The sequence below is a fragment of the Equus caballus genome, chromosome 3 (assembly GCF_041296265.1).
Source record: "Equus caballus isolate H_3958 breed thoroughbred chromosome 3, TB-T2T, whole genome shotgun sequence".
Classification (NCBI taxonomy): Eukaryota; Metazoa; Chordata; class Mammalia; order Perissodactyla; family Equidae; genus Equus; species Equus caballus.
The window spans coordinates 119,746,450-119,774,356 of record NC_091686.1 but is presented as its reverse complement, the minus strand read 5'-3'; the positions used below and the strand labels follow the sequence as shown (position 1 = coordinate 119,774,356).

The 27,907-nt window shown below is 55.4% G+C and overlaps 2 protein-coding genes across 9 annotated transcripts in view; one reads left to right on the top strand and one right to left on the bottom strand.

The window, feature by feature from the left end:
* The window catches only part of CRMP1 (collapsin response mediator protein 1), a 71,691-nt gene extending 60,014 nt beyond the window's left edge, over nucleotides 1-11,677 (top strand). For all 3 annotated transcript variants that reach the window (XM_001917683.6, XM_023638377.2, XM_023638379.2), the window contains exons 12-14: nucleotides 4,725-4,904; nucleotides 7,619-7,784; nucleotides 10,632-11,677. In XM_001917683.6, the coding sequence (XP_001917718.4) occupies nucleotides 4,725-4,904; nucleotides 7,619-7,784; nucleotides 10,632-10,723 (438 nt within the window). In that variant the 3' untranslated portion in view covers nucleotides 10,724-11,677. The remainder of the gene's footprint in view (nucleotides 1-4,724; nucleotides 4,905-7,618; nucleotides 7,785-10,631) is intronic.
* EVC (EvC ciliary complex subunit 1) overlaps nucleotides 56-27,907 on the bottom strand; it is an 87,032-nt gene continuing 59,180 nt past the window's right edge. For 2 of the 6 annotated variants that reach the window (XM_023638373.2, XM_023638375.2), the window contains 7 exons: nucleotides 27,529-27,735; nucleotides 24,837-24,981; nucleotides 23,218-23,329; nucleotides 18,374-18,500; nucleotides 17,327-17,420; nucleotides 16,535-16,646; nucleotides 9,800-16,055 (listed from right to left, as the gene is read on the bottom strand). In XM_023638373.2, coding sequence (XP_023494141.2) covers nucleotides 15,974-16,055; nucleotides 16,535-16,646; nucleotides 17,327-17,420; nucleotides 18,374-18,500; nucleotides 23,218-23,329; nucleotides 24,837-24,981; nucleotides 27,529-27,735 — 879 coding nt within the window. In that variant the 3' untranslated portion in view covers nucleotides 9,800-15,973. Of the gene's footprint in view, nucleotides 1,559-9,799; nucleotides 16,056-16,534; nucleotides 16,647-17,326; nucleotides 17,421-18,373; nucleotides 18,501-23,217; nucleotides 23,330-24,836; nucleotides 24,982-27,528; nucleotides 27,736-27,907 lie in introns of those variants that run through there. The other 4 variants (XR_011437241.1, XR_011437238.1, XR_011437239.1 and 1 more) reach the window with 4 other exon arrangements.

Here is a 27,907-nt window from a genome sequence, read left to right as displayed (position 1 = left end):
AACAGAGAGAGAAGTGTGTTAGTGCCCTGCGGCTGCATAACAAAGGACCACAAACTGGGGGCTTAGCACAACAGAAATTTATTTTCTCATGGTTCTGGAGGCCGGCAGTCTGAGATCAAGGTGTTGGCAGGGCCACACTCCCCCGAAGCCTCGAGGAGAATCGTTCCTTGCCTCTCTCCGAGCTTCTGGCGTCACCGGCCCTCCTTGATGCTCCTGGGCTTGTCGATGTGTCGCCCAACGTCTGGCCTTCTCCCTGTGTCCTCTCCTCTTCTTACAAGGGCACCAGTCATCAGATTCAGGGTTCACCCTACTCCAGTGTGACCTCTTCTTGACTAGTTACATCTGCAATGACCCTAACTCCAAATAAGGTCACATTCTGGAGTGCTGGGGGTTAAGACATTAACATGTCTTTTTTGGGGACATAATTCAACCCATAATAATAAGTCCTGTGCCTGAGGTGACCCATGTGGGAGGTGATTGTTTCAGGTTGCTTAAACTTGAAGCAGCATCCTCCCGCTGAGCCAGAATTGAGTTCTTTTCATAGCCACAAGAGGACAATTCAGGACGCCGCGAGACAGTCTGGCCAAAGGATTTTCATCTGTTCCATTTCCCCTGTCCAAGTGATGCCATTCACACAGTGCAGGAGACTAACATTTCTCAGAGCAGGGATTGAAAAAATGCTGTATTAAGGGTGGTTTTATTTAAGTTTTAAAGACATTACTTTTCAGGCTGGCCTGGTGGCGCAGTGGTTAAGTGCGCACGTTCCGCTTCGGCGGCCCGGGGTTCGCCAGCTCAGATCCTGGGTGTGGACATGGCACTGCTTGGCAAGCCATGCTGTGGCAGGCATCTCACATATAAAATGGAGGAAAATGGGCATGAATGTTAGCTCAGGGCCAGTCTTCCTCAGCAAAAAGAGGAGGATTGGTGGCAGATGTTAGCTCAGGGTTAATCTTCCTCAAAAAAAAAAATTACTTTTCTTTAACACTTAAAAAGAGATCATTTCTTATATATTGATCAGTGATCAAAACTTTAAATCTATTTTTCTGGGAAAAGAACACAACTTTTTTCCTTTCATGTCTTAGTGGAAAACATATTTGCCTCTAAGTGCTATGCTATACATATACATACATGTTTGTGTATCTATAGCCTACCTGGTTTAACTCCTTATATTGAGATATAATTCACATACCATAAATTTCACCATTTTAAAATGTCCAGTGCGGTGGTTTTTAGTATATTCAGAAGGGTGTACAATCACCACTACTAGTTTCAGAACATTTTCATTCCCCAGAAAGAAGCCCAAAACCCGCTAGCAGTCAGCCGCACCCCTCCTTCCCCAGCCCCGTCCACCCCAAACCTCCTTTCTTTCTCTCCGGATTTGTTTATCCTGGACACAGCACATACACGGGATCACCCAGCACATGGCCCTCTGTGTCTGGCTTCTTTCACCGAGCATCATGATTTTGAGGCTCATCCACGCTCTGGGGTGTGTCAGCAGTTCAGTGCTTGTCGTGGCTGGATCATATCCCATTGCACGGACGACCACATCTGTCCATTCCTGATGGAAACATACACCGTGTTTATCCACCCATTGCTGTCAGGCCATCCTTTATAGGATGTGAAAGAGACAAGGAGCACTCGTTGCTTCCTGGGAGGGAGACTAGAGAACCAGGCTCATGGATGGGAGAGACGATATGACGATGGTTGTTTTATCACGGTCTTTTGCACTGTTTGAATTTTTACCTTGTTCATCTATTACCTTTAAGAAATGAAACAATTAACTTTTAAAACTCTGTGTAGTTGTGAGACATAGAATGTCACATTTGTGGGTAATACAACCCGAGCCTCCTAAGAATTCCCCACTTGAGGAATACCACGTGTCGTGTCCTTCCACCAAGAAGAGAGACACACCCCCTGGGCTGTCTGTGTGGGGCTGGCCAGTTCCGACTGTAGGGGAGTGACTGGCTTCTTGCTCCGTGTTTCAGCATTCACAGTCACCCCTTTGGGCTCCAGCAGAATTGTAAATTACTGCCTGGCAGGGTCACTTCAGGGTGACTCAAGGAATTAGTTTAGGACACGTTAAAGCTGAGAGCAGCCTGTCTGCCTGGTCCTGGGAGGCCGCTGCAGACTCAGAGCCCGGTGCCGTGTTACCAGCTCTTGGTGGAAGGTCTGATGGTTCCCCTGACCCCCGACGACACCCCTAAACCATCAAAATCAATGAGAGAATCCATTGACTGACTACAAACCAATATAAAGAGGCATAACTTTTATACGAAATAATAAAAAGCACTTTGAAAAACAATGGGAATCAAAATCCTGTTTCTAACAGCAACAAAAACAAATGCAAAAACAAATACAAAGTGTTTTACACTAAAAAGATTCAGTAGGGTGAGCCTATCAATTCTTCCTAATTGAATCTATAAAGTTGACGTAATTTTATCAGAAAATTCAACAGAATTGTTTTCTTTAACTAGAAAAGCAGAGTTCCCATGTGGTAAGTGTGAGAATATTTGGGAAAAAAGAGAAAACTAGGGAGGGAGCGCTAACCATCCCGGTTATTAGACATACTGTGAAGCTGCAGGGGGTGAGACAGTCTGGCCTGGGTGCGGGGAGTGGAGAGCAGGGAAGAGACGCCCACGTCAGAGGGTTTGGTTTATGATAAAGGAGACGGTTACAATCAGGTGGACAAAGAGAGCCACCCAAGCAACTGTGCGAGGACACCCGCTCGTGGGGCGAGACCTCTGCCACACTCTTTACCACAAACCAAATTCAAAAGGAATTGGAAATTGAAATAAAATGAAGTTATGAAAGGACTAGAGTAAAACTCACTTTTAAAAATGATAATTTTGAAGAGCAGAAGACATTTCTAAGCTAGACACAAAACTTAGAAAATTAGTCTGTTTGACCATTGACTACATACGAATTAAACAAAAAAACTCCTCTGGATGGCAAAAATTAATACTAATTATTACCTTAGATGAGATCAAAAGGCACAGGACAGACAGAGCAAGGGTTTACAACACACAGAGCAAACGCAGGGATAAATTCCTTAACGTTGACTGTATCCTTGGAGAACGCTAAGAAAGATACCAAGAACTAAATAAATAGAACAGTGTGCAAAAATGCAAACTGTTACCAAGAAGAAATATACAGATGGTTTACATTCATTTAGAAACAAACCCAGGGGCTGGCCCGGTGGAGCAGTGGTTAAGTTTGGAAGCTCCACTTCGGCAGCCCGGAGTTCACTGGTTCAGATCCCGGGTGTGCACCTACACACCACTTGTCAAGCCATGCTGTGGCAGGCGTCCCACATATGAAGTGGAGGAAGATGGGCATGGATGTTAGCTCAGGGCCAGTCTTCCTCAGCAAAAAGAGGAGGATTGGCAGATGTTAGCTCAGGGCTAATCTTCCTCAAAAACAAAAAACAAAACAAAAACAGACCCAATCTCACTTATACGAACCAAATATAAATCACAGCGATAAGATGCCATTTTTCACCTGTGCCAGTGACGGAGCGCGGGGCTTTAACAGGACGCAGGTGTGTCAGACTGTGGGCAGCAGGCGAGCTCCTAGGGTTTTCTTGGGACTGGAGACTGGTACCTCCTTTTGGGGGGGCCACATCTCTCAAAGTTAAAATCCATTTACTCTTTGGCCCCAAACTCCACATCCAGAAAGACGTCCACACATCACGGCGTGGACATACACAAGTGTGTTTCAGGATGATTTTTAGCGAAAGCAGGAAAATGACCAATTGTTTGTCCCTGGGAACCGGATAAATGAGTGGCAGTAGACCCCGTAACGGAATCACGATGGCGGTTTAAAGAATGTTAAAAGCGCTTTGAACCACGTGCGTGTGCTGAGCTGGAGCCACCGCCACGGTAAGGAGAGACGTTACAGTGCAAACTGCCCGTGTCGGGGCTCCTAGTGTGTGTGATGATTATTCACGCACAGGAAGTCTCTGGGCCACAGAAGAATCTGCTCCAGGCAGTTTTCTCTCTGAGGCAGACGAGAGACCTACTTTTTAAAAAATCAAACATCTTTTGTTCTGTTTATTTTTTTTTTTTTACCATATACAAGACCTAGCTTAAAAATAAAAAGTAAAAAGCAGTTGGCTAGTGTTGGTTATATTTACTTTAGGAGAAACAAAAGGAATGCTTATTTTTAAGGACATGTTTTGTCTTTCAAATTAGCAAAAAAAGGGAATGAACAATAAAAATGGCCTTAGCCGGCACTGGAGGGGACGTCATAGACACAAAGTCAGGAAGGGTTTCTCTCCCTGTTGCCCGTGGAGTGTCTGTTGGTCTGATGCCTTTGGAGATAATTTGTTAGTCTGCATGAGTGCCTTAAAAAGCTCATAACCTCTGACCCAGTAACTAAATTTCAGAAAACTAGACTAAAAATATTTTTTTTAAAACACAAAAATGTCCATTATAGTCTGAGCAGCCATGTTGCCTGACTCCAGGGCCCCCTTCACATTCATGACACCTCAGACAATATTGGTTTGATGACATAAAACCCCCTTGACCTAAATGCCTGACAGCAGGGGATTGGACCTGCAAATGAAAGAGCATAAAATGGAATATTACACAGTCCTGAACAAGGTGCCTTCAGAGAGAAACACCTTGGAAAAGGCCTGTGAAATGACGTTAAGCAGGGTCTCGGTTAGGAATGATGTGGCTCGTGCAGAAAGCCTAGCGAGGTACAGCTGTGGTCCTGCCGTGCAGGCTGTGGAGTACAACATCTTTGAAGGCATGGAGTGCCACGGCTCCCCGCTGGTGGTCATCAGCCAGGGCAAGATCGTCTTTGAGGACGGCAACATCAACGTCAACAAGGGCATGGGCCGCTTCATCCCGCGGAAGCCCTTCCCGGAGTACCTCTACCAGCGCGTCAGGATCAGGAGCAAGGTGCGTGGGCCAGGGGTTGTCGTGGGCAGTTAACAGATGTCATAGGCACGTGACCCTCCCGGTCCTCATGTGTCCAAGGAGGAGGGACTCGGCCCTGCCTGCGTCTCAGGCTGGAGTGAGATCCAGGCTGGACCATGGAGGTCCTGGGCTTTGCAAACTGTAGAGAGGTGTGCACACGTGAGGATGGGAGGGGTGGCGAGAGTAACGCTGACCGAGCTGCTTCGGGGTGTGCGTCCTGCATCATCTGGGTTCTTCATCACCTCCTCTTTGAGGTGTCGTGACCCTCCTGCAGATCGGATCCCTGGTGCTCGAAGCAGTGGACTGGCCAGCATCACAAGGCTGGGAAAGCTCTGGAACCCTTAGGCACTGCCCTTTGGGTAAAGATAAACAAGCTCGAGGATGGCAGAACTGCACGTAGACGCCCTTCAGATCTGCCCCCTTTTCTCCTTCCCCGCCCTCCCTTTCCGTGCCACGCCTTTCCTTCCTCTTCACCTTGAAGAGTCTTAGCACGGACTCGAGGCCCGATCAGAGGGCGTGGAGCAGGCTCAGTCCCGTCTCCAGTCCAGCTCAGAGGAGGAGGCTTCCTCACGCTCTCGATAAACTCCTACTGTGGTCCATTGTCTTCCCTAAGCGAGTCCCTCCCGTCACCATGACAGCCTACTTTCCACACTAAATGGCTGATGTTTGCCAGAAAGGCCGGCTTGTGTGTGTATGTGCATGCATGTATGTGTGCATGCATGTGTGTGTATGTGCATGTATATATGTATATATGAACATGTGTGTGCATGCACACATGCCCACCTGTGTATGGTCCCACCAATTCCGATGGAAAAGTCCAGAGACCTCCTGGCATTCCCAGACTCCCAGGCCCACATTACGATGCTCTGTGTCTGTCTGTGGTCCCTTTCCATCTCCCATAAGATGTAGCACCCCAGGTCAAAGATACCAAGTTGCACAGATGTTATGCATCAGATGGGGACAGGACAGACATGCAGAATAGGCAAGTCAGAGGCAAGACATGGCTAGGGATAGCCAAGGTGGCTGAGTGACCACAGCAGGCTGCTTGAGAGAAAATGGACTCGTAAATTCCTGGCTGGGACACCCACCGAGGGGACAGAAACGCTCCTTGGCTGGCTTCATTCCCTCCAGGGCGGTTTGACCCTGAGCCCTGTGGTTAACAGTCGGGTCTGTAAGCAGCGGGGCCTGACCCCAGTGCCAGGCCATCATTTGCAGCAGTGAGAAGCCTGGATCCCCCAGCACAAGGCGCTCCCTCCCCATATCCCTCGGGGCAGAGGCCAGGAGCGAGGCCAGGTGAGGGAGAGAACCTGTCTCTGCCTGAGCTGAGCTCAGAGGAGGTCATGGAAGGGCACTAGGAGGTGGGGAGACAGGATGGGGTTAGAACTGAGGCGCTCCAAGGGGGACCCCAGAGGTGCAGGAAGCAGGTACTGAGAGGAGTGGGACAAAAAGCCAGCCAGACCCAGGCAGTCAGGGGAGCAGGGCCCCTGGGGACAGAGGGAGGGCTGTCACCATGATGTGTGGGGACCTTGATTTGGTGCTAAAAATGGGAACCCCTGCTGCAGAGGAGGGAGCCCAAGGCTGTGGTTGGGGCACTGTCGCTGACTCACAGTGGAAACTGCACACGTCCCTGGACACATGCTGTCCTCCCAGGGCCTGGGGCAGATGCCCACACTCCTTGGCCATCTCTGAGCTCACCTGTCCATCTCTGAGCTCACCTGTCCATCTCCAAGCTCACCTGTCCATCTCCGAGCTCACCTGTCCATCTCCGAGCTCACCTGTCCATCTCCAAGCTCACCTGTCCATCTCCAAGCTCATCTGTCCATCTCTGAGCTCACCTGTCCATCTCCAAGCTCACCTGTCCATCTCTGAGCTCACCTGTTCTGCAGCAGGCAGTTTCCAGCAGGCTCACAGCCTCCCACCTCAAGCCCCTGGCTTTCAGCTTCTCTGCCTCAGGGCTCTCTCTGTCCCCAGGGCAGCCCTCAACCTGTGGGGACCAAGGCTGGATCCACAGCCCTGCCCTCTCGAGGGTCGGTGCCGAGGTTCGCTCCCCGCTCACTGTTTCCCTGAGCCAGCTTCCCTCAGAGGTGGCCCACATCCCCTTCTGTGGTGGGTTTTCTCCTTTTCTCTCTCCCTCCCCCTTTCTGGAATCACCTCCCAAACAAACTACCTACTCTCAAATCCTTGTCTCGGGTCAACTTCTGCAAGAACGTAGATGAGGACGGACCTTTTGATGCAGTGGGTCTCTGATTCAGTGGCCTTTGAGGGGGACTGTGCGGAGTCTCAGGGACAGTGTTTTCCTCTTGGAAATTGCTTTGGAGTCCTGCATGAAGCTCTGAGTGTATGTCTTTATATGTGTGTGCACACGTGTGCTGGATTGTATATGGATGTGTGATATGTGTATGTGTGCACGCATGTATGTGGGGTGAGTGCATTGTGGTGTGCATGTGTATGCCTGTGTGCATGTGAGTGTATGAGTACGTGCATTGTGAATTCTATGTGCACATGCATATGCACATATGTGGGTGATTTGTTGTATGTATGTGGTGTGTATGCATCCATGTGTGTGCATGTGTGTGTCTTTATCCCTGAGGCCCTCAGGTCACTGTCCCTCTGCAGGGCTCTGGCCCGTCTGTACGGAAAGACACACCTGCTTTTTGTTGATCAATCTCTCTCTCCCACCCCACCCCCCTGTTTAGGTTTCTGGGTTGCAAGGAGTTCCCAGGGGCATGTATGACGGCCCTGTGTACGAGGTGCCAGCTACACCCAAATATGCAACTCCTGCTCCTTCCGCCAAGTCCTCGCCTAACAAACACCAGCCTCCACCCATCAGGAACCTCCACCAGTCCAACTTCAGTTTATCAGGTAAGGAACCACCAAGGCCCAGGCTTCCCATGCCCACAGCGGTTCCCAGAGGCCAGAACTCCTGCGGACATGGACCCACAGCCTCAGGCATGTGATAAGGAAGCAAGGGGGGTATGGGCCCCGTCACTTCTCCCTGGCAGGGCAGAGTGGGCTGGGGGAGTCAGAAAGCAAAGGAGGTCTGTGGTTATGAAGGGGCTGCATGCAAACTGGCCCTGTGCTCGTCCTTAAGCACATGTGGGGACATTTCTACACTCTCACCCATGAGGCCAGCTGTGGAGGTGACTGGCATAGCCACTGTTGGCTGGGCACCAGCTCTGGGCCCGTCTTCAGCCTCTATTGCAGTTTGTCACATACTGTCATAAGCCATGACACTATTTCCCCTTCACAACAACCCACAATGATAGAGTTGTATCATTCCTATTTCTTTAAGGAGGGAATTAAGCCCCAAGAAATTCACTGTCAGAATAGCAGGGTTTGGTGCTCAAGAAATGTGTGCGCACAAAATCGAAAGTTAACGCGGTCCCCCAGCCTTTCCGAAGGCCCCAGGGCCACGTGTCTGCAATTTCATCTGATCACCACACGAGGGCAGATGTGCACGCGTTGGCAACATGGAAGTGGAATTTGGACTTGCGGCCTCAGCATGTGTCCCATGCTGTGCCAGGTCTAGGAACACAGTGATGGATAGCACGCTAGCACCCTCAGGCTCTCCTGGAGTCCAGCAGACTTTTTCTTAAAGGGGTGGATAGTAAATATTCTAGGCTTAGTGAGCCAAGAGGCAAAATCTAGGATATTATAATGAATACCTATTTAAAATGCAGCCATTTAAAAGTGTGAAGATTATTCTTAGCTCTTGGACTATACAAAGACAGTTGGTGGGCCAAGTTTTCTCAAAGAGCCCCAGTTTGCTAACTCCTGTTCTAGCAGGAGTGAAGGACATTTAAACAGAAGAGGTGATGTGGTTAGCGGGAGAGAATGGGAGGGGCTGAGCGGGAGAGAAGATGAAGTGCCCGTTAAATTGTGGGGGTGACAGAAACTACCATCCATCCCGAGACTGTTTGTCTCAGTGACCTGAATTGGGGTCCCCCATCCAGTCCATCTCACGCTCCATGAGCCTTTCACGCAGGAGCTCCTTGCACACCGAGTGTGATTCCAGAGTTTCAAGATAATTCATATTTTTGCACAAAATGGACCCTACACACAACTTGGGGGTCTTGTCTGGTGCTCAGTCAGCAGGACAGGGAGTCGGGGCGATGTGGGAAAAGCTGTCAGGGGGGTGGGCCCCACTGCTCAGGGAGTTTGCAACTGGATCTCTGTTCTCAAGTTATGCAGTGCAATTAAACGTGGAGAGAAGTCCCTCCCTTTAGGACAAGAAAAACAATGAAACAGAAAGTCTGCTGGCAGGGCCCACGACCACTCCTGCTCTCCCAGTTCAGCCCACGGCTCACTCGGAGGTCCACAGCGCTGCCCCGGGCCAGCCTCACAGCAGGTGACGGGTGACTCCATGTGCTCCCGACACCCTGGATACTTTCCATGGTCAGGTGTCCGTTTATATCTGCGTGACGTTGTATCAGAGACACGCGGCATGACTTACTGAACGAGGGCCACCTGTCCAGCGGTATCTTCAAAGTCCCTGATTTGTGACCGGCAGGGTGCAGGCGATTATGAGAGGAGAAGGTGTTAAGCGCTTGGCCTGGTTTCTGATGTCTGGGTCTTTAGGAGATCCCTGAATTACCAGGAAGACACATTGTCTACTATGAAACAACGAGAGGCAGTCAGGGTCGGCGTCTAAACCACACTTGTAGTTCCACAGATCCTATGATGTCAGAGGTGGCAGGGCCTCCTCGAGTCCCCTCTTAGTTTATGGAAAAGGAAGTGAGGCTGAGGAAGGACATTATCCAAAGCCCAGGCCCCATCTGTACTGGAACCCAGGTCTCCCGATTGGATTCTAGCTCCTGCCCCACTCAGCCCTCCTTTCCGCATTATCCATCATTCACTATTGAGGCGTTTAATACACGTTTACTGAGCGCCAGGCACTGGGCCTGGTATTTTAAGTCTTTATTTAACTGCAAGAGAATGCATAAGATTAGAATGGATGGCTTTACAGATTTAAACAAAATGCAGACTTAAAACAAAAAATGCTCCCCCTCCCCCATGCAGATCTGTTCATTGCAAATGAGGTGAGTGACTTCAGCTCTGAGTGGTTCACACACAGGAACACGCGCATGCACACGCATGCACACACACAGGTGCACATGCATGCGCTCCATGCACAGCATACAGAAAGGACTCTGGAGCACCAGGCACCGTGCTGAGTCTTGTTCTGACTGTGCGGCAGGAGTGTGGGCTCTGGAGACAAACCTCTTGGTGCTGGAATCCTGGCTTCCCGGCCCTCCAGGTGTGACCCCCGAGGAGCGTAACCCGAGCCTCAGATTCCTCATCTGTAAACTGGGAGTAAAACCGCCTCCATCGCGGTATCGTGTGCTCTAAACGCAACAACACGTGTTAAAGCACCAAGTCTGTGGCTGCACACAGTAGACACTCAATAAGTGCTTGCCCACCTGTCTCAAGAACGTGAACTTCTACTGGGGAAGCCAGAGGAGAAAGAGGGCCGGGTGGTCAGGACCGTAAGAGGGTGACCCCAGGGCCTGAGGGGCAAGGAGGAGAGAGCGGTGAAGCCCACGGAGGATGGGGAGCCTCCCAGAGGTGAGCCTGGCCTGAGTGCCCAGGCTGGAGAGGACGGAGGGCATGTCAGGACGAACGCCCAGCGGGGGATCCCGGGGGAGCACCCCGCCCTCAGGAGCAGCGTGTGGAGCTGGCGTCGGAAGTGACTGGCTCTGTCTCTTCCAGGTGCCCAGATAGATGACAACAATCCCAGGCGCACCGGCCACCGCATCGTGGCGCCCCCTGGCGGCCGCTCCAACATCACCAGCCTCGGCTGAAGGCGGCCGCGTGGATGAGCTAGAGTGAAGGATTCTGGGAATACTGTCCATTCCTTTCCCTGTCAGTGTTGTTGAAACCCGCAGTTTTATTTGGTACTGATGGGGGGAAAACTGAATGATGTTCTTTCCTTTTTTGTTTAGGAAGAAGTGGTACTAGTGTGGTGTGTTTGCTTGGCACTCCTTGCCCCACAGTTGTGTGTTCATGCTGATTGCATCTCACAGCATGGTGTCTTCACTCCCTACTTAGTGAGCACAGGTTCTAGCGTCGTCTTGTGCTGTCCCTTCCACTGCCGACTCGCGGCCCCATGGCTCTCCGAGTGGCTCCTTTGCACCCTTGTAGCTGTTCTAGGATAGGCGATGCATGTTACTAAATTCTGTATGCAAGTCTGTGAGTGCGTCTGACGGAACATCGCCGAGGACCGACGTAGACACGATGCCAAGACCTCAAGCCCTCAGGGGCAATTCCAGAACTCTTACCACAAAGATGTTTACTCGTTGCCTCCATCCCAAGTCTACGCTAGAAAGAAGCCTGCCCCATCCCACCCCACTGAGACCTTCTGTGAATTCTCAGAGGCGGGGGGCCCTTCCACTGCTCGCAGAGACATCATCCACGTCCTGTGTCAGAAACCCTGGTCTCTGTGGCACTTGTAAGTTGCCATGCCATCTTTCTGGTCTGTGTGCGTCCTTCCGGCCACTCCGGGCTTCTGGCCGAGCCAGGTTCACACTCAGAAAGGGGTCTCCCAGCCCCATTCAAGGCTGATGATGGTGGGGCGACGGTCGCCCCGGGCTGCCCGAGTCCTGGTCCCTCCGAGGTGGCTGATGGGGCAGTCAGATTTTTAAAGTTTTGTACAAAGTTTTTCTTTGTAATCACCCCCATTTTTACTTAACAACTGACTTATTGTGGCTCTTATTTCTGAATTCAAAGCTTGTGAGAAAATAAAGAACATAAATGGCCTACTGGCTTGACTGAGGAGTTTCTATTTAAGCGGTGGCCGGTTGGGTGGGTGCAGGTGGTTGGCGCTCCTCATAATAAGGATAGAGGTGCTCACTCCCCGTAGACAGCTGGGGAGGCCAAGGCCGGAGCAGGGAGCCAGTGTCAGGTCCCCAGCCCGAGACATGGATGAGAGGACCTCAGCCGGCCACGGGCTCCTGTGAAATAGGTTGAAATCACAGGTCCACTCCCGCCTGCCCGGCACCTCCTGGGCGTGCCCCCTCCCTCCTCTTGTGGGTTATGTAGGTCAGACCGCCTCGAGCTGGAAGCGCCGAACTCCTCAGCTTCACATTCCTTCCCTCCGGTGCCATCAGCAGATGTACCTTCTAAGGAGGAGGAAACCTCAGGGCCAGCCGCTTGTCTCGATCAGCTGTCAGTAGTGATGACGGTGACTATAACTCACTCTTCCCCAGGGGAGGAGAGGCACCCAACTGCTCAGTCCGGGGAGGAGCTGAGCAGCTACGGGGTGTCCTTTCTTCTCTCCACGGAGACGACTGGCCTCAGGAACACGTCCCTGAACAAGGATTTACCGTGAAGTTAATGACGTGCAAGCTTCGGGCCCCTCATGTGCACAGACCCGTCCCCAGGCCCCAGGCTGGTGGAGGGCTCTTAGCGATGTATCCACGGCCTTGCTTTTCTGAACAGTTTACCGCAGTCTGGTATTTAACTGCATCGGTTAAGCTCACTCTTTCCGCTCACTCTCATGTCCCCGCATATCAGGTGACCCTGGGGGGCCGAGGGCATTTCTGGATCTGGATTAGGGCAGGCTGAGCTGGGTTCAGTGGGGATGTTCGTGTGTGTAGCCAGCCCGGGCACAAATGGCCACACTGCGCTAACACACCTGCATCGTGACACAGTGTGCTGGCCGGAGGTGACGACACAGATGTGTCCCATGGCGCCCAGCACCAGAAGTGCACGGCGTCGGGGAGAGCGAGTGCTGAAGTAAGCGTGCAGAGCCAGAAGCTAGTCCGAGCAGACTCTCCCAGCCGTCAGACGTGTGGAATAACATTTGAACAAAGTATTACAGGGGTGGGTTAGGCAATTCATCGACTTAAACAATTATCTTATTTTTGGATTTGTGATTTTGTGGAATTCATCTGGTTTTTAAAATATATCATTTGTTCTGATCTCCTCTCTGACTCTAAATACCTTTTGTAATTTTATTTGCTTTTTGTGAGGCTCCCCTCCCTAGTGTACAAGCCCCCACCCCCATCTGGGCTTCCCGCCCCTCCTCCCGTGCAGCGTCTCAGGGGTGCGCCCACAGTGGAGGCTTGGAACTGGGCCTCGTCCGTGTGGTGGGGTGGTGAGTTTACTTTAGGGGGAAGACCCGAGCAAGCCCTTGTGGCCACAGAGCCCTTCTCTGTGGCTTCATCAGTCATAAAGCTGATATGCAGGTCTCTGGCTGGCTGACGGCTTTGCCTGTATCTCAACTGGTTCCAAACGGGGAATAAAGGAATGTTATTTAACCCTCTCCCCACCCCAGCAGCAAAATATAAGGTGCTAAGAGCATAAGAGGAGAGTCTGGTCTTGTCTGGGGAGGGGGAACAGGGAAGGCTCTCGAAGACGTGAGCCCTGCTGTTGAGATGTGAACAACAGCTGGGAGCTAAGGAGGCAAAGAGGATGGGAGGAGGCAGGGGTGTTGCAGGCAGAATGAATGTCATGTGCGAAGGCCCCGGGGTAGGCAGGGGTGTGGCACGTAGGAAGCCATGGCAGGAGACAGAGAGGCTGGGTGCTGGGTGAGGGTGAGGGCAGACGCTGGGCTGAAGGGGGGTGGCTGATACCAGACCTCACAGGACCCCGTGGTCCATGTTAAAGATTTTGCTTTTTCTCCTAAGAGCAAGGGAATACCACTGAAGAGTATCAGTCAGGTTTGTGTCTTAGAAAGTGTAGACAGATTAGAGGAGGATGAGGCAGGGCAGGAGGCAAGGGGGGGGGCAGCAGCAGCAAGATCGGCACCAGAAGTACTAAGGACGAGAGACTCAGGCTGACTGGAGGACTCCCGGGAGAGTCTGTGGACCTGATTAACCCTAATGGCTACATCCTAGCAGCTCAAGCTCAGATCAGAGGGTAAGTTTGCGTAAAAGAACTGATTCACTAAACTCCGTGTTACAGCATCACTCAGGATCCTTACAGTTCCACCTGCTCCATCACCATAACCACCACAGCCCGTAACAAGAGCTGGGGACCGTAACCCAAGTGGAGGGAGGGCGGTGGAGGTGCGTCTCCCTGGTCCTCCTCTCCCCGGCTCTGGGTGGGCTGTGTTCACGCGGCTCAGCACCAGGCCTGAACGCCCTTATCCGCGTCCAGGCGTCCGGAGCCCGCGCCGGCCACTGCGTCCCGCGGCTTCCAGCTGTCCACGATTTATCTTGATCAGGGAGGCAGTTCCATTAGGAAAGTCACCTCTCAGCTCCCACTTGTAGTCAGAAGAGTCAAATTGTGATGTGATGAAAACAGAAACAGACAGCTGTCTTTGTTGAGAATGACATACCCCAAACTGCCAAGCACAGTCATTGGGCGGCGAGTGTGGGAAGGGGTCCCGCGGCCTGTGACAAGGGACATGGTCCCGTGGGCTAAGGAAGTTACCCTCAAGGAGCAAAGCGATTATCCACGCAAGACTGGCGAAGGCTGACGCAGCCAGTGAGACCGAGGCTGGACACCTGCCACCTTCCAGACATCCTGGTGCTGCCCGGGCATCTGCGTTAACCATACTCACGTCACAGATCAGACATTCCCAACGTAGAATTCCCCACATCTGTCTCCAGCACCCTTCTGTGCAGAGGGCCACGTGACAAAGCGATTTCTATGCAAACCAGGCTCTGAACACAGTGCGGGCAGGAAGCCACGGCCTTGTTACAAGGATGAAGGAAATGTTTCATTTCGCCACCAGAGGGAGCCGTTGGCCAACGTTGGAAATCCTACTGTTGGCCAGTCAGGAATTGAAGATGCTCTGAGAGTTAAGCATCTTTATCAAAAGATATAACTATTACAGATTACTTCTGTTAAGGAGCCACTCCTTCCTAAGAGAGGCTAATTTAGGTTTTAAGAAGTAAAAATTCAGGGCACAAATGGTCCAGAAAGTCCCCAAGACGTGGCTCCCAGAGCCTAGAGCCCACCGTGTTGTGGGAATTCATGGAAACACTGAGTTCTCCGTCCTGGACTTGCTGGAGGCCAGCACACTTTGACTTGGGTCAGTGGGTGATGGCCCCAGGGGACATTTTTGGTGTCACAACCGGGGAGCACTCCAGCGTCTGGTGGGTGGAGGCCAGGGATGCTGCTAAACAGCCTTCAGTGCACAGGACGGTGCCCATCCCCAAAGGATGATCTCACCCAGTGTCCATAGTGCCAAGGTTGAGAACCCCTTATTTAGATGAAAAGGGCAATTCTTTCCGGGTAGGAAAAGCCTTTCCTGGCAGTCGTTTATGTGCCGCTGGTCTGGAAGCTTCTGGACGTTCTCAACATCCATTGGGAGAAGCAGTGGCCCCAGGGACATTTCTCCTTGGGGCTGGGCTGCTGCCTGGCAGAAGAGCTCATCCCCTCCTGGTGGAGTCCAAGGCCTGCGCGGGGCCTCCTTCCAAGCACTATAAGTGATTCGAACAGAAGACACCACTGCAGGTCTCATGGTGCAGCTGTGGGTCCTCAGGCCCCAGGGTGGCCTGTGTCAGGATCACGGGGCCGGGAGACTCAGACCGTCGATAGTGACCAGGGCTTAGCCGCTGGCCAAGCCAAAGGCAGGGAAGGGTCCTGACGAGAATACTATGGCAGCCAAAGGCCACGGTGCATGGGAGAGAGAGAGAGGGCGGGGTGACACAAATGGCAGAAAAAAGGTCTCAGGCCCAGAAAACACTAGTAGTGTCTGGAGACCCTTCACTACCAAGCAGATCTTTTCCGAGAGGCTGGAGAGCAGAGGGGCCCCAAGGCTGCCAGGAGACCACCTCCCACTGGGGAAGTGGGGGTACCAAGAGCCAGGAAGGAAGAGTCCTGGAGGAATGGAGCCATGTCTCGAAGCCAAAGGAGCTACAACTCACAAAGATGAAACCCACTGGGGTTTCCGATTTTCTCGGGCGGCGGGGTGTGCCATGCTCGGCACTCCTGGCACTTCTCCATCCATCCTGCATCCCCCTGACCCCAAGCCTGTAAGGCAGAGGGGACCCCCCCCCCCCGTCCCCCAGGTGGCTGGTGCCTCCTCCATCTCTTACTCTGCGGGGAGGGGGCGGGGGCGTTCAGACCGGCTCCCCCGCCTCTGGCCCAAGGCCCTTCAGCTACAGATGGCTCCTTTTCTTGAGCATCTTCTTGGAGTTGTCACCGTCACCGACTTCGCTTTCTTGCTGGCTCAGCCTTTTGCTGCGTAAAACATGGAAGAAAGGCAGCCAGTCAGAACCTGGAGTCCACATGTCGGGATGCAGTATCTCACCCAATCTGATCAGAGGCAGGGCAGCGACAGGCAAGTGAGACAATTCTCATTTTGACCTGGGTCATTAAGAAACAAGCAAAACTCCTGTATTCCTGTTTGGTGGGAGGCCATCTGAGTGTCCCGGGTGCTCAGAGGACTGAGGGCCCAGTGCAGATCCACCCTGAGGCAAACCCCAAAGTGTCTGTGGCCAGCAGGGGGCCCGGGTGAGGCTGATTGGACATGGAGGGAGGTCAGGGCCGATCTGGCCCAACTGGTCCCTGATAACAGCAGTAACAGTAACACCAACACTTCCCCTGTCGTCCATCATTTCTCGGGCCCTCAGGGGACCCCCGAGAGAGGTCTTGCTCCTCCCGCCCAGACATTGGGGGTCAATACGTGCCCACAGGCAATGAGCCAGGACCCGCGGTACCTGAGCGAGCCTGAGGGGTGGCCCCCAGAGGCAGGGTCATCATCAGTGGGTCCCCCGGGGTCCCCTCTGTCCCGGGGCGGTGGCTTCTTCCTTTTGGTCCTTACAGGCTTCTCTGCAGAAGTCAGCCAGACACGGGCTCTGTGACGTCAGGGAGGTGAAACTTCCCTCGGCCTCCCCCAAACCCAGCCTGACGTTGTTTGGTGCCTCCGTGGGCACTCGGGACCTCGGGGCTATGACACCCATTCAACGTGGAAGGAAACAGGCCTAGGGGGAGGGCCTCCCCAAGCCCCCATGGCTGGAAAGCGGCAGAGGTGGGACTTGAACTCAGGGCTGTCTGGTGGCTGCGGCGCTTCCAGGGCGCCCAGCTGACAGCAAGACTCTGAACAGAGAGAAGGTGGTGCCCACCGCAGCTTTATCTCAACAGCCCTGTGTGTCCTTACACACCTCTCGGCACAGTCCTGTGAGCAGGTGCAACCCCTGTGACGTCACCGAAGTTGCCGCTGGCGCGGGGCTGGGGGCAGTGCACAGCTGCTAATTATCCCCCACTTTACTGACGGCGCAATAGAGTCAGAGACGAAACACAGCTGGTGATCAGCAGACCCAGGAATGGGAATCACTGAATGCTGGAGAGCAAGGGGGCCCAGGCCCATCCTAACCGAGCCTGCTCACTTCCACACAAGGACACAGAAGCCCAGAGAAGCTGAGGAGGGTACCTCAGACTGCACAGCGGCTTAGTGGCACCTGTGGACTAGAGCCCAGGTTCCCAGCCCAGCGCATCAGCCTCCAACTCACCTGCCAGCCCACGCTTATTGACGAACGGTCTGCTTTCAGCGAGGGGCACCCGGGCCAAGGCCGCCAGCTCAGAGATGAAGCTCTGCTCGGCCTCCTGAACATGGAGAGACGATCAGCTGGACGTCCCCTCCAGCAGGTGGGCCGACGCGCTCGACTCGAGGGCGAGGGCAGCTGACAGCTGCGGCCCCCGTGGCAGAGGAGAATCCCCCAGGAGGCGTCCCAGTGCAGCCAGGAGCAGGGCAGAGGCACGCCGAGGGAGGGAGCCCGTCACCGGCTCCTGCCGGATGGGCAAGTGTCCCGGCTCACTCACCCTGGCCCAAGCGGATCCCACGTTACAGTGAGAACACGCGGTGAGCGGCGCTCAGCGGGGCAACAGAGGCGGCCACGGCGGGAGCAGGACTTGACCCGCGTCTGCCCGACTCCAGGGTCTGCGTTCTCAACTGTCCACACGACAGCTGAACCAGGCAGACCTGGAGGCCACGACTGACTGCCTGAGTGACCCGGGCAGTGACTCGACCTCACGAGCCTCCGTTTCCCCGTCCGTCATCTGATACTTTTTAAGGCAGCCGCTTCGCGTTACAGCCGCACCTTATAATCTCACACGGATGAATTGTTCTGTGATGAAAATCCCATGTTATAGCGTGAGAGCTGAGCTTCCAGTATGTTCTATATAAAGCGCCAACCTCAGTCACCGCAACGCTGCTTAAATGACACTGACATTCACCCTGACACGGGGAAGGGACACTGAGGAGCCCACGTGGTGGCGGATCGCGCACAGGAGATGCTGGTTTCTCCTGTGGCTCGAGCTGATCACAGCTCAGGGACCAGCCCGGAGCAGGGCACTGCGGACACCGGGGCATCCACCCAGCCCCGCCGGCCTCAGGGCCCACAGCCCAGCGGCCAGGCTGATGCGTCATGTCATCAGCCAGTGAGGCCAGCGGGGCCGAGAGGCCCGAGCAGACCCACTGCCGACCTGTGATCTTTGGTTATTCCACTCCTCCTGAAGCCACTGCCCGCTTTGCGAAGACCCATTTCCGAAACTCGTACCTGTAGCTGGGACTCCAGCTGGGCTTCCAGATGGTCCATGACTCTCGCTTTCTGCTTCTGAGCATCCAGGCGGGTCCGCTGGTGCACGGTGAACTGGGCCAGGAACTTTTTCTGCTGCGCCAACATCCTGGCAGAAAGAATGAAGGCCGTTGACACTGCCCTAGCCAGCAGGTTAATCAGAGACCGAGCACAGACCCTTCCCAAGGGCCTGCTGAGTCCTGGGAACTGGTCACCGACAGCCGGGGGTCCATCCTGTAACCCCTCGAGCCATGGAGAAGGATGCCATCCTGGGCACAGTGTACTGTGGCCACACACAGGCTGCGGACGACCTCGGTCCCCCACCCCCGGCAGGCTGACTCATCATAAAATGGACACCATTTGATTGACACTTGGGAGTTTCTGGAATCCCGAACACACATTTTTCACTTGATCCCCAGAGTGGCTTGGTGACATGAGCAGGACAGAGAGCAGAAAAGTCAGGGCAGGAGAGGCTCAGAGAGGTGGGGGCGTCCCTGAGGACCCACAGCGGCAAAGCAGTTGGGCAGCAAGTGGCATCTTCATATGAGAAAAGAATCTTAACCCGGGTTAGGGGACAGTCTCTGGAAGGTCCCTCCTGACTTAAACTCTCAGAACGGCCCGAGCCCCTCCTCGTAGGAGAGAAAGCTCCTTCCCGGGATGCTGTGTCTGAGGAATCTGAACACAGCAGCCCCGGGACTCCGAGAGGCAGAGGACAGACCGGGGCAGATTGGGGTCCCTGACTGGGAGAGAGCGCCCCCTCCCTTTCAGGAGCAGAGACCCCCCCTCCTGCTTTGAATGCCCTCCCTGCCTCGGCTGAGCTTCCTCCGGCCCTCAGCAAACAGGCACCTTCAGTCCCAGCCGCCCTGTTGCCATAATTGCTCTCTGCCTTCTACTTTTCAATCTTTTATGACTGATTTTCTGAAAGGGACAGATTTTCTAGACCTGAAGGCAGAAGCCACTTTTACCATCAACAGGTACCTGTCCATGGAGTGCACCTGAAGGCACAAAATTCTACCTTGCTCTTGATTCATGCTCTTTCTTCTGCCAGTAATACCTTTCCTCTCTTCTTTGTCTTTACTTGGAAAACTCCTATTCATCCTACAAGACCCCATCATCCATCATCCATCCACCCACCCATCTACTCATTCATTCAAGTTCCCCTCGCCTGCCACGTGCTGTGTTGGGTTTTGAAGATACAAGGTGAACAACAGACTCGCAATCCCTGCCTCGTGGAGATCCAGTCTGAGCTGGAGGGACAGATGTCAAACAAATGACTGATCGGCTGAGGTCAGCGCTCTGCCGTGTTTGCTCTCCCACACCCTCGAGGAGGCCGTGTCAGCGTCCTGGGGCTGCTCTAACAATGACCACAAACTGGGGAGCTTAAAGCAGCAGAAATCTATTCTCTCGCTGTTCTGGAGGCCAGAAGCCTTCAGTCAAGGTGTCAGCGGGGCCGGGCTCCCTCCAGAGGTTCAAGAGGCAAACCCATCCCTCTCTTCCAGCTTCCGGCGGCTGCCGGTGTTCCCTGGGTTGTGGCCGCCTCTCTCCCATCTCTGCCTCTGTGGTCACCACCTTCTCTGTGAGTGGTCAAGTCTCCCCGTGCCTCACCTGCCACTGGATTTAGGGCCACTGGGACCATCCAGGACGCCCTCCTCACCTCAAGATCTTGACCTTGATGACACCTGCAAAGACCCTTTTCCCACGTGAGGCCACGTGCAAAGGTTCCAGGGATGCGGATGTGGATGCATTTTTTGGGGGCCCCTATTCAGCCCACGACAGAATCAAAGTCGCCCCCCGCCGTGAGCAGCCTGAGCCTCAGTCCCGCTCTATCAGCAGTCTGCTCACTCTCGACTGCCATCAGGTCAGCTAGTCTGGCTCCCCCGTGGGCCCAGCTCTGGGGAATGCTGGGAGGTGAGTCTTGAGAAGTGACCGGACTGTAAGGGAAGGGCCTGTATCCTGGGGTCAGGGGTGGGGTTTCATCCTGCAAGGCCTGGGAGGGCCCCGAAAGGGTCCATGTGGGACAGAGACACCGGCTGCTCCATGTATGACGTGATGCCCTGGCTGCAGCGCAGAGAGCAGAACAAGATGGGAGGGTCAGAGGTTGCAGCTGGAAGACAGGAGGGGAGTGACGAGGACCCAAGACAAGGGAGCAGCCGAGAGAGGAGCCACGCTCTGCACAGTCCTGCCCGCAGAGGACAGAGGCTTTGCTGGGACAGCCGCCTGGTACCCCGGCTCCAGAGCAGGGGCCCCTTCAGGACTGCTGATCCTCTGCCCTTTCTGGAAGGAGGGAGTGGCTTGGCTGGAGGCCTGAGTCACCCAGACGGGTGCATAAGCTCACAGAAGCCTTACAGTTGGACTCAAATGTGACTACAGAAACGGGTATTTAAAATGTCCATTATGGGAGTTCTGATTCCAGAACCGTTTCAATTTTGAACTGCCCTGTGCACAGTGCAGAGGGCTCGGTAGTGACAACATGGACGGTAATGATGGGCGTCGGCGCCCTGGCCACACGCCGGCCTCGGAGTGCGCATGCTGCATAATAACCCACCTGTGAGGCAAGTGCTCCTACAGCCCCATCTTACAGATGGGGAGCCTGAGGCTCCGCGGGTGAAGGGATCCAGCCCGTGTGTGGCTGACGGAAGGGGCCGTTCCCCACGGCACGGCCCAGGATCCCTGAGGTCGGCTCTCTCGCCGTCCCACCCCTCGACAGAGACGCAATTTGAAATCTGCCATCTGACTGAGTTGCTTCATGGGCTTCTTCACGGATCGCTTTTAAAATCAATATCTGTTGTCACTACACTGCTCTGTCCCCAGGAGTTCTGGCTGACTTTCAACAAAAACCGCACCTATGAATTCAAGGAGACGGGCAGGGAGGGAAGGGCGTCAACGGCCATGTATGAGCCTCTGAGTGGCAGCCAGGCGAGGTGATGCCCTGCATCCCCAGGCTTTGCTTTCCTCTTCCAGTAACCTGGCAGGGGCGGACCAGGTGGCGGCCGAGGCCCCTCCTCTCGGGTCACTGGGGTCAAAGTGTAGCCACCGGACCACACCCATCAGAGTTCCTGGAGGGGCGGAGTGTGTCAAAGATTCAGATTCCTGGGCCCCCTGCTCAGAGCTCCTGAGTCTGAGTCTCCAGCTGTGGGGCCAGGATCTGCAGGTTCAGCAGGAAAGCCAGGTGAGACGGACACTCCCCGAGGCTGAGCACCGCAGGACCGCAGCTGGACGGATGTGTGACAGGCAGGGCAAGTCCGGGCCTTGCGTCTCAACGGCAGGGCATTTGCTACTGCTGTTAACGGCCCATTGGAGGATTTGCAGGGTGGGGCTGTCGGGGACACTGTGCAGCGAGGTAAGGGGCTGGAATCTGTGCTGCAGCAGAGCGCAGAGCCCGCTCTCCCCGTCCTGCAGGCCCTGCTTGTCCCGCAGGGGCTTCCAGCTGGGGACGAGACAAGGCGCCCTCCCTGGGATCCTGCAGAGCCCCGCCCCACATCATAGCAGCTGTGCCCATTTATTGCTGTCTCTTCACTCGTCTGCCTGTCTCTCCCTCCAGGCTGTGAGCTCCTGGGTGGCAGGGACTGTCCCCAGTGACCAGCCCCAGGTCTGGCAAACAGTAGGCACTCACAGGGGCGTGTGGGTGCTGCGCCCCCATCTCCTCAGCCTGTCTGGAGGCTGCCTGCACAGGGTCCACACACGCCACTGGTGTTACAAGCACTGTGTCTTGTCTCAGGGCTGCCTCTGGTCACGGGCGTGTTCCACCAGCTCAGCGGCCGGCCGGCCAGTTAATGCCTCCAGGACAGACTCTTAACCAACGTGGCGCAGGGGTTGGTGGACAAGTCGCCTATCATCCGTGCCCCTTGCTGGCATAACTGGAAGTTGAGTTTGACACAGTCACTCAGAAGGTCCAGAGTGGGACAGGGCCTGTGTTGCCATGGAAACCCCTTATTATCACAGGCCTGACTGGCTTTTCTCCCATTGTGGTGGCCACACAGGGCCCTGCATAGGCCCTCATCCCTGGACCCAGTGAAGACGTATGTTACATGGCAGTTGGGACTCTGCAGGCCTGACTGGCGTTGTCAACTTTAAGATTCCGAGATTTTCCTGGGTTATCTGAGTGGGTCTCAGTCACCAGAGCCCTTAAAGCAGAGAAGTTCCTCCAGCTGCAGTCAGAGAGATGCGGCCCAAGAGGAAGGCAGGAGAGATTCCAAGATGAGGGGGACTTGAGGCTCCCTTGCTGGTTCTGAGATGCAGGGGCCATGTGGGCGTCGGGACCGTCCCCGGCTGACAGTCACGAGGAAACCCAAACGGGACCTCAGTTCTACAGTGAACTGGATTCTGCCGACAGCCTGTGCAAGCCTGGAAAGACGCTTCGCAGAGCCTCCAATAAGAGCCCGGCCACTGACACCTCAATTTCCGCCATGTGAGACCCAGAGAAACCTGCGGCGCCTGCCCGGCCCTCTGGCCTACAGAGCTGAGGGCCACCACATGGCCGGTCATCGTCACGGTGCCTCGCTTCTCCATTCCCTCACTGTGCCTCCTGGGGTCCCCTCCCCGTCTGCTTCTGGGGGCACCCAAAGGACAGATGGGAGGGGAGGGGCCGTGCGAGGCTGTGAACACTACTCAGAACCGGAGACGAAGCCACCGCCGCACCGCGACTGCCCGTTCCCTGTGTCAGGCACTATTCTCAGGCCCTGGGGGGAGCAGTGAGCCCGACAGAGGCGCGTGGGCATCCAGGCCGGTGGGGAGGCAGCCAATGAGCGCAGTGTCAGGAGCTGAGAGAGCAACAGAGCCGTGCAGGGCCGCGATGTGGGGACCACAGACAGGAGCAGGGACCTCACCTCTGGTGGACAGCCTGGCACGTTTCAGGGGCTCCACCTGCCATCTCGCCCCCCGACGAAGGGTCTCCGAGTTCTTGCTTTTTGCGCAGCCTGTAGTTTTCCATCCTGTCACCTAGACCAGGTAACACACAAGATCAGGGTGCATGTCTGAAGGACCGACTGGGTGCCAGGTGTGCAGCGGGTGCCGGGGCACGAAGGTCGGCAGGACACACTGCTCTCAGAGTGCCCCACTTACACAGACCCCGCCGTCCACCCCGGGAAGGGCTCGTGTGCGTGCGAAAGCCACGAATTCCATCACAGCCCGGGCTCTCCCTCGAACTGCTCAGCCCCCGAATATCGGGAGAGAGGGGAGGTGCCTGAGAAAGATGTGACACGAAGAGGTCACCACAAGTAGCTAAAGGTCCACACCAGAAAGGAAAACCGATCGGACATGCAGAGCTGTGGGTGTGCAGTCAGCCAGATGTGGGTGCAGAAATGGGTGCTTCCAAGGAGCGAGGAAGATGGGCCTCTGAAGTCTGAGGGGCGCTGGACTGCGGATCAGAACACACGCAGGCTTACCTGGTTACACTTATCTAGCTGCTATACTCACTAGCTGCTACACTTAACTAGCTGTGAGATATCCGACAGGCCACTGACCTTGCTGGACCTCGCTTCCTAGCACTGACAGAGAGACGTGACGTGGCTGAGCCCCAGGGACGTGACTGGCCTGCTGTGAATCCTCAATAAACCAGAGTTGACCCACTGCAGGAAAAGTAGTCCACGCGGTCGATCAAGTCACGTAGTTTCAACGCATTTACTGGGAAATCCTCACGTCAGAGGTGAGGTGTCGGGGAAGCAGGTAATCAGAGCTGAGCGGGTGTGAGGGTGAGCCCAGCCCTGGGCCTCAGTCCCCAGGACGAGGGGCAGAGAGGCGGCCTCGAGCTCACTGAGGGCACGGACATTCCCGGAGGACCGCGCCCAGCCCTGCTGCCCTTCCGCTCGTCCAGGGATCCATCCCAACTCCCATCCCGGACAATCCAGGCAGCGTCCGTTAGAGAACGTGGATCCCACCCTGTCCTGACGCCCCGACCGAGGGCGGCCGCGACCAGCAGAGGCCTTCAAGACCCTGGCTTTCGTCTGCTGTGACGCGATGTTATCGCTGGCCTTGGGACACCGTCCCTCCCATCACCTGGGCGACCTCTTACGAGAGCCCGGGGGGAAATTCTCCGGGTCCAGCAATGTGTGTGGGCCTCTGGCCTGTTCTGGGCCCTGGTCGCTACAGCAGCTTTAATTGGGGAAGTTTCCATCTCTTTGGCCACCAGGAAGCCGAGAGGCAACACCGTGTTGCACCAAGTGGGGATCTGAGGGCCTGTGTCCCAGACGCTGACAGCACCCTCACGCCTTCAGGGTCCCCGTCCTATGCTGAGCCCTCTACTCAAAAAGGCCCATCGTACTGCGTGCACATGGTTCTCCAAGGGCCCCGTAGAAAGCCTTTTCGGGACAAAGCAGGCGATAAACACATACAACATTAAGAACATTAAATTCCCAAAAATAAAGTTTGAACAACCTGACATCCCCTTCTGTCCCAAACCAGGAGCACCTTGGGCGCATGGCCCGGGGCTCCTGGGGAGGGGCCGTACCCTGCAGGGTCTTCAGCTGCTGCAGTCTTCTCTCCTCGTGGTCCTGCACGACCCTCCCGATATGCTGGTCATACGCCCGCACGAGCCGGCCGACGCCAGCGCTGGTCACGTAGACGCTCTCCTCGGCCGCCTCCATCAGCGTTCTCTGTGGGCGGGGAGAAGACTCAGAGGAGAGGCCCCTGCAGTCCCCACCCGCTCCTGCTCTGGTTCTCATCGTCCACCCACTCCCAACCTCGACTGAGCAAGGAGCAAGCAGAGAGCGTGTGGTTGGTTTAAACCCGTCTCGATCGCCTCATTTTCCTTGGTCAGGGATGGCCTAGGGCTGGCTGTGTGACCCAGCTCTGGCCAGTGAGATGCAATATTAGGGAAAGTCTGCTGGGAGGGGGACGCTTCCCTTTTTGAACATTATGGCAAAACTTTGGTGCTGGTGAAAGACTTTGCTGTTTCCTTCTTCCTGCCTGGAATGCAGACCTGATGTCTGGAGAGGTGGTGGCCACTGTGACACTATGAGGCAACAAACTAACACCAAGAATTGTGGCTCAAAAAGAAAGGGCCTGGCCCTTGGTGACATCGCAGAGCCTCTGTGCCAGCCTGGAACCACCTATCTTCACATTTCTTGTCACGTGGGATCGGTAACTTCTATTTATTTGAGTCATTTTAGTATGGCTTTCTGTTAAGTGCAGTTATGCGTTCTTCAAGGATACACCTTCAGCCCCAAAGCAGAAGAGAGAGGAAATGCTGAGGTGCCCCATCCTCAGGGACGTGTTGGTTGTGCACTGGCAAAGTCACCATCCTTTACTTCATATGATAATGGGCAGAAGTCAGACTCAAGGCTTTGGGGAGGAAGAAACACCCGTTTATTACTGAGAGACGACTGTTGAGCGGTTGGCTATGTTCCGAGGGCTGTGCTAGTCACTTATCCCCACGGCACCGTCAGAGAAACGTCCCCGATTCTGCAGGTGTGGACAGAGGCTGTGGAGGGGAGGAGGGTGTGCAGAGCACTCTTGGAACGCCCAAGCCCCCGGGCCGCCCATGCTGCGGCCGTTTCTCTCTCCCTCTGCCCGACTTCTGCATCCACACAGGGGCTCGACACCACCCATCTGAGGACTCCAGGCTCTGGCCGTGCGCTTCCTGTCAGGAGCTGCCACTGATGGCCGGCGGCCTGCTTTGAATTTCATTTAGAACATGGAGCCAGGAGACAGGAAGTCCCCCTTGTCCCCCTCAAGTCAGCAAACCCCCCTGCACCTCCTGTCCTCCGGCCCCAGGGCAGCGGTGTCCACTCCCCTCGCGTCCCGCCCACCCTCCCTGTCCAGGGCCTCCATCCTGGCCCCTCTTCTCTCCTCCGCCTCAGTTTCTCCAGCTGGTGTCCCAGTCCCAGCAGCAAACCCTTGCTGGAGGGTCTCCAACTTCTCAACCCTCTCCCGAGGCCCCTCCAGGCTCTGCCTGTCTCTGCTCCATCAGCAGAACCGCCCAGGGATCGGTGCGGCCCCCTCTCCGCATGCCCTCTGCTCCGTCAGATCGTGAGTCCCAGGAAGGCAGAAACACTGCCCCGGTTCCCGCTCTACCCCGACCTGCCACAGGGCCCGCGGCCAGGCAGCCTTGTGAACTGAGGTCAAAGAAAAGAACACTGTTCCAGAAACTGAGCGCATCTTCTCTCCTGGAGGCGTGTGGGCGCACACACTGTCTACTCCTGACTCGGAGTCCCCGGGGAAGCTGGGGACACAATACTCCGTGTGTATACTTCACTCCATTTTCATGCAACGAGCAGTGGTCAGGTAAGAGTCAGAATTTAAAGGGAAAGAGGCAACCTTCCCTGAATCACAGGCCGGGCGCGGCCGTGACGTCTAGATGCCGTGCCGCAGATGTGAGACATCTGGAGCGAGGCCGGCTGTCGCAGAAGCGTGGGTGCCGTCCCTCTGCTCCATGGAGCACAGAGTGGCTTTCTCTAAGTGGAATTAACCATGGAAGGCGTCGGTGCCCGGCACCTCCGTGCAGCCGGCGTCTGCTCTTGGTCGGCAGCCCCTCTGCCGTGTGGCGCCCCGGATGCCCCCTCTGCAGTGGTCTGCAACAGGCAGGGGTCTCGTCTTCCCTTAGGGTTCGAGGGGGGCAGCTGAGGCCACAGAGCGAGCACCAACCACGTGGGCAAGACGGGCTCCAGTCCCAGCTCTGCTGCTCGCCGAAGCTGGGGCGTCAGACAGGCCGTGAGCCTCGGTTTCCCGCCTGAATGATGAGAAGGAAGATTATCCCAATGGTGCCAGGACCATGGGAGAACCAGGCGGGGTGAGGTGGCCAAAGTGCTCACGCAGACTTGGATGGCAGCTAATGGTCGTGATCTTTATGCCCTTGGTTCATCCCCGCCGTGAACAGCAGGAGGAAACCGCCACCTGCTCAGGTCAGACTGAGTCCAGCTGCTCGGCTCAGCCAACAGGGTCAACTCCACAGAGCCTCGCGTCCCTGCAGAGTGGCCAGGTGCAGGGAAGGGCCCCTCCTCTCTGGGCGAGGGCTGTGGGTTCGAATCCTGCACCTGCCGCTGCCCAGGAGGCTTGGAGAGGCCCGGGAATCTGTGCAGGGAGAGAAACTCCCAGAAAGGGTGCCCTAGGCTGCTGCTCTATGCAACCCCGCCCTCCGCCCCTGCCCACCCCCCTAACTCGTCCCCCCTGCCCTCGGGTCCCCGGGACGGGATGGCACGCACCTTGAAGTCGTCCCTGGCCCTGGCCCGGCTCCTGGTGGCCGCGTTCCGTGCATACCCCAGCAGCGCCTGCCCGAGGGCCCGCTCCGTGTGCTGCTGCAGGAGCTGCCCGGCCTCCCGGGCCTCGGCCAGGAGCTGCTGCTGGAGCTGCAGCCGCGTGAGCTGTGCCTCCTCCTCCAGCCTGCTGGCCTCCTCCTGGACGCGCGCCTCCTGGAGAGGACAGAGCGCACGCTGCTGCCATGCACAGAAGCTCTGCCCAGGCCCAGGCCCAGGCCCAGGCCCAGGATGTGGTCAGCCCTGGCCAGGGCCCCAGGAAGGCTGGGGAAGGGATGCAGAAGGGGCAGAAAGTGGTGGCCTCTGGGCTTGCAAAAACCAACACACG